Source organism: Miscanthus floridulus, chromosome 13 (genome assembly GCF_019320115.1).
Source record: "Miscanthus floridulus cultivar M001 chromosome 13, ASM1932011v1, whole genome shotgun sequence".
NCBI lineage: Eukaryota > Viridiplantae > Streptophyta > Magnoliopsida > Poales > Poaceae > Miscanthus > Miscanthus floridulus.
The window spans coordinates 8,844,324-8,850,567 of NC_089592.1; the positions used below are offsets into that span (position 1 = coordinate 8,844,324).

A 6,244-nucleotide genomic window follows, 5' to 3' on the forward strand; every position below is an offset into this window, starting at 1 on the left:
TTTCTTCTTCTGACGTTTTATTACATTGCAGTATGCTCTCAAACCTCGATAGATATTGTCACCAAGTCTGCGATTGTGAACATTTTTTTTTTCTGGAGAAAACTACACTCAATTCTGTAAGCACAAGCTGTAGTTTGTGTTGAAGAAAAGGATGGTGCACCTTCCTTGCACCTTGCTGTAGTAGTGGTCCTGATCCTGAAAGAATATTTGTCCCCTCAGTGAAAAACCACACAGAACATTGTGGTTTTGCTGTTTTTTCACTTTACATTTACACAATTGCAACTTTATGTGTTGAGCATCTTTAGCTGTAACTTATAGCATTGTGTCAAGGGCATCGGGCTCTAGGGTAGCTGGCCCTCGACTACGGAGTTCGTAGTCTCGTTCCGTCGTCTAGGGCGAGGTTTTTCCCCTCAGCAGACCTAGGCTTGTTTGAGAAGAGATGGAAGATTAGATGATAATATATTGCTTATCCCATAAGGGTTCTCCGTACAATAATATATAGCATGTGGCTTTCTAATAAAAGGAAACAAACTCTTCTAATAAAAGGAAACCAACTCTCCTAAATAAAAGGAAACCAATCAAACTAGAATTCCTGCTGCCTCCGCGCGCTCCGCGTCACGGCGCACGTCGCGAGCGCGCCTCCTCTCGTACGGACGGCCCCACATGACACATTGGGAAAGCATCTTCTTGCATCAAATCAGCATGTTTCCAAGGAAAAGGAAAGAACCAGACCAACCGCCAGATCACTCTCATAACGATTGTTTTCTTCCCCATCTTTGGTTCCTGAGCTTTCAGCCGTTAGCCCACAAAACCTGACACACAGATATTAGATAAGCACAGGCTATGAGGCTAGATAAAACCTAGGCTTCTTTCCTCTTCTATTTTTTTGTGTGCATCATTGATCTTTACTTTATCATCTAAAGTCCGATGACAGGGTGGCATTGCCGGGACTGGATCAAGGTCCCAGTTCCTTTTTTGTACTACTATTCCTAGGTTTATCAGGACAGGCTTGAGGCTTCTCATAGTGAAGTCAAAAGCAAGGGGAAGCAAACAGGGACAGCCTTTGCAGTATCCTTTTCTAAGACCCACCTTGTTCCTGATGTTAGTTTATCTGTAGTAATCAAGGAAAACTGTGGGCAACAATGCAAAGGCTGGCACAAGTGTGTTCGTCGGTTTGGTGATGTTGCCATCTGAAGGTGGCTCCGAAAGAGGTGAGCGTGGCCTGTAGAGTAAACTACAAATCTGAGCTGCAGTCTTGTACCACCTACCACGTCAGAATAGTATTATATAGGGCTGAAAATAAAATAACGTCCACATGCATGGATGGAAATTAATGGTGAATGATACCAAAAATAAATAAATGAAAATGCATGTATGTGAACGTATGAGCTGCCATGAAACCTGGGTACTTTTACCTAAGTTTGGAAGCTTGGAAGGTTCTTGCGTTGGACAGGAGGCCTGAATTTCTGGCAGGTAGGCTGGCACACCTTTCGTTGTCCCTCTGCCTCTGGGACATCATGCCACAGCTTTTTCTGAAAATGCTCCTCCACTAAAAGCAAGTATAACAGCAGACTGTAAGTCGACTAAATGCTGAGGTGGAGGAAAGAGGGAATGAGAGAGAGAAGAAGCGGGCTGTAAGCTTACAGCTGGCTTGGGCATAAGAACCAAGAAAGTTTGTGAGAGAGACAAGTGGGCCATGTATTAACTGTAAAGAGCCAACTACTATATGAGTGGGCTGAGAAAAGGCTGCAAAGAACCTTACAACCAGCAAGCTGGCTGTATTATTAGCCTTGCTCTAAGAGCAAGTATAATAGCAGGCTGTAAGTCGGCTAAATGCTGAGGTGGAGGAGAGAGAGGAGAAGCGGGCTATAAGCTTACAGCCAGTTTGGGCACAAAAACCAAGAAAGTCTGTGAGAAAGACAAATGGGCCATGTATTAACTATAAAGAGCTAACTATTATATGAGTGAGCTGAGGAAAAAACTAAAGAAAAACCTTACAACCAGCGAACCCGCTGTATTATCACTTATCACACCACGGAGGACAGGCGCCGAGTCGCCGATGGCATGCAAGTCGTGCCGAGGCCCGAGGCACACGTTGGATCCAAGACCAAGAGAGTAGTGATCTGCTGACCAGATCAGATGGCTGCCGTCATTGGATCCGACAAGTGCTGGATGCCGGCGACTTGTTGGTGCCTTGCCTGACTAGCGTGCGTTATCCTAAAAATTATCCCCTTTCTGTTTCCAATGGCAAGTTATTTTAATTTTTGTAAAAACATACTTTAACTTTTTATCTAAATGTCGATCTATATTTTGGAACGGAAAGGATACCCTGCGTGCGTTAGAGGCTTGATCTGTCCTGTACAACTTGGATTTGGAATGGCCATTTTTGAAGAAAAGAGTCGTGCACATGCTCTTGTTTGCGAGCAAAGGCACAGCTTCTTTGGAGCCATAGTGGGCCATGGCCCCTCCTTGTTTTTGCAATTATATAAATGATGCTGTAGTATCTTAGTATATTTTGCAAATAAAGGTTTAGATTCAGGCATATATATTCTACGGTTGTCCCCTCTAAATTTAACCTCAAACTCCGCCACTGTTTGCGAGGAAAAGCATGTTTGTCTACATGGTATATACTAAGAGCTGGTTTGGATTCATGAAGATTGTAGGTATAGCTTCTAGCTAGCTTTTATAATCTAGAGACCCCTACAGATTTCATAATCCAGTAAGCCTAGGAAACCTAGCTTCTTCCGGATGGCTTTAGACATCAAAAGACTATTCTATCCATCTCTTTGTTCCACATAAAAAGCATTAAAAATCAAAGTGTCGGTACTGTGGTAAAAGATGTCAACCTTAGCTTTTATAATCTATAGATCCAAACAATTTCACAACTCATCTCGTATAATCTAGTTTCTAAGGGGGTGTTTAGGACTGCTCCACTCTAGGTTTTGCAGCTCCGCTCTAGCTTCATCTTGCCAAAAACCTCCAACTCCAAACTCTGCTCCACGAAAAACGTGGAGTTAGAGACCAATTCTACGTTTTTTCTAGAGCACCTCAAGAGGTACTCCAGGTTTTGGAGTTTTGTACTCCACGTGGAGTTGAAGATAATTACACACTTTGTCACTCATTAATCACATGTACCGATTCAATTTTTCCATCCGTTCGACTCCCTTGTACGCTGAAAGGGTCAAGATGCCTAAGAGGGGGACGGGGTGAATTGAGCTTTTCTAAAATTTCTTGCAATAATTAAGTCATATACTTAGCCCACTTCACCCTTAGTGCCTAATTGTGTAAGCTATTGATCTATCGCACAAAGAGCTTAGCAACCTAGGTTTCAATCCTACTCTAGCATGCCAATTCTACGAATGTAAAGACATGAAATGAATTGCTCAAAGTAAATACGCAAAGTAAGGAGAGGGAAGAAATACGGTGACATTTTGTCGAGGTATCGCTCCCCCTTGATCCGCGCAAGGATCAAGTGCTCTCTACGGGCTGATTCTTCGCCACTCCGGCACGGTGAATCGCCCACAACTGCTCACAAGATGAGTTGGGTCATCCACAAGCTCCACTGGATGATCACCAAGCTCCCAATCACCACCAAGTCGTCTAGGTGATGCCGATCACCAAGAGTAACAAACACAAACTTTCACTTGACCCAAACAAGGCTAATGAGGAAGGTGGATGCACACTTACTATTTCCTAGACACTAATGAGGTCCTTAATCTTGGATTATCAAATCTCAATCACCCCATTAGGCACTTGCTCTCACTTGAACTCCAAATGGTTGCCTCAGCTGAACAAATGAGCAAGAGAGGTGAATTGGACGAGTAGGAGATGTATTTATACACCCCACAACGAAACATACCCATTGAGGTCCAACTCAGCCTTTTAGTGATGACCGAACGCGCCTATCGGGGTGACCAGACACATCTGGTCAGTAGCCAACGGCTACGTGATGCCAGCTCTGACAGGCAACAGCTAGTGTGACCGAACGCTGGCAAGGTCCGGTCCACATTGACCGGACGCATCCGGTCAACAATTTTCCTCTCTGGAACCTTTTTGTCTTTGATCGGACGCGCTGTCCTCCAGCGTCTGGTCCAGCGTCCGGTCCCAACATGAGCAAGCCTTCTATGCCATAGCCACCCAAGAGATGATTTGGTGAATAGGCATATCTTCAAGTTAGCATCATCGGAGGTGAAGTCCACTAGATATAAGTTGTTATATCTAAAGCCTTTGAATATGACTTGATCATCATCCTTCTTTGACACAACCACTTCTTTCTCGGTGAATAAGCATTGAAAGCTAAGATCACACAATTGACCAACGGATAGCAAGTTGAAACTCAATGAAGCAATAAGAAGCACATTTGAAATTGAGTGATCATTTGATATTGCAACTTTGCCCAACCCTTGTACTTTGCCCTTTGAATTGTCATCAAATGTATTTCTTTCTTGATCATTCACATCTTCATATAGTGAGGTGAACATACGAGGATCATCGGTCATATGTTGAGTGCAACCACTATCAATAACCCAATGACTTCCACCGGTCTTGTAGTTCACCTACACACATAAGAGATCAAGCTTGATTTTTAGACTCCCATACTTGACGGGGGGCAACCACTTTCTCAACTAATGACTTTGCTACCCAAATTTGTCTAGGCCTATTCTTGTTAGGTGGACCTAGAAACACAACTTGAGGTCTTCCTTTTGTGTCCTTTCTAACCACATAATGAGCATTGTAGGCAAAGGGTCTAGCATGCTTGGGCAAGGGTTGTGGTGGTGGAGTTTTACAATCATGAGAAAAGTGACCTTCTTATCCACACTCAATACATCTCTTTGGCTTGGGCTTTGGCTTATGTTGATGTTGAGCTTGATATTGAGCTTTGGCTTTCTTCTCTTTGTTTGCCTTGAAACCAATACCACACTTGTCATTCTTCATCATGGTGTTCATAAGTAGCTCACTTTGAAGATTATGCCCTTTTGTGAACTTGTACAAGCCGGTGGTGAGATGAGTCTTCTCAATTTTGAGTCTTTTGTTTTCCTCTCTAAGCATCTCAATGTCAAGATCCATATCATAGTCTCCATCTTGCTTCTCAATGACAATTGTTTTGTTGGTTGATAGCTTCTCAAGATCTTTCTTTAGCTTTTTATTCTCATTCTTAATCTTAACAAAATCATCATGATGATCGGCCACAACCACTTGCTTGCCTTTGCTACTAGGTCCTTGCTCAATGTTCTCATCAATCAAATCATCATATGATGTAGCTATATCAATCTTAACAACATAGTTAGTAGCATCATGTGTTTCATTGGATAAGACCTCATTTGAAATAACAAGGTTATCATGATTGGCCTTGAGAGTGGTATATTCTTCTTTTAGCAAGCTATATCTAGTGTTGAGCTCCTTGTGTATCCCCTCAAGTTTATCATGTTTTTCTTTAAGCTCTTTTAGATTGGCTTTGAGCTCCTTGAGGGTGGATGACACAACTTTATTTTCATCTCTAAGCTCAATACTAGCTTTTTTGGCTATGTCATACTTTGCTAAGAGCGATTCATTCTCAAGTTCTAGCTTTTCATTTTTATCTCTTGTCTTTCTTCTGATTTTAGAGTACTTGTTAAGCAAGGCAACTAATTCATCATAAGAAGGTGCTTCGAATTCATCATCACTATCACTACCACTTTCATTGCCACTACTATCATCATCACTTTGTACCTTTCGATCACCCTTGGACATAAGGCATAGGTGTGTAGAGGATGATGGCGGTAGTGGCGGTGGAGGAAGTGAAGTCCCAATCACAAGAGCGGCCACCCTCTCTTTTTCATCATCACTATCTTCACCGGATGAGCCACTTGATGTTTCAATGTCCGTGAGCCAATCACCAACAATGTAAGCTTTGTCATTCTTCTTCTTGTGGTGTTGCTTCTTCTTGCCATCTTTCTTCTTGTATGGCTTGTCTTTTCTCTTCTCATCATCACTTGAGTCATCTTTGTTGTCCTTGTACTTTTTCTTGTACTTGTCTTTCTTAGGCTTTGGACATTGATGAGCTAGATGACCAAGATCACCATAATTGTAGCAATCCATTTCGGAGATGGGCTTCCTCTTGCTACTAGTGAAGAATTTCTTCTTCTTAGAATCAAACTTGACACCATTCTTGTTTAGTTTTTTGAGCATCTTGGTGGTCTTCCTCACCATGAGAGCAATGTTGGTCTCATCTTCATCTTCACTTGAGCTTTCAAGAGACACTTTT

The 6,244-nt window shown here is 42.4% G+C and overlaps 1 protein-coding gene across 1 annotated transcript; it reads right to left on the reverse strand.

Annotated features, from left to right (window-relative positions):
• Positions 1–4,809: 4,809 nt before the first annotated feature.
• Positions 4,810–5,730, reverse strand: LOC136499394 (uncharacterized). The gene has a single exon (XM_066495065.1). It carries the CDS (start codon positions 5,728–5,730, stop codon positions 4,810–4,812), a length of 921 nt encoding a protein of 306 aa, XP_066351162.1.
• Positions 5,731–6,244: the final 514 nt, after the last annotated feature.

What these genes read in the sequence shown, in the direction of transcription:
- LOC136499394 (XM_066495065.1), bottom strand. Translation starts at nt 5,730, where the DNA reads ATGTCCAAGGGTGATCGAAAGGTACAAAGTGATGATGATAGTAGTGGC.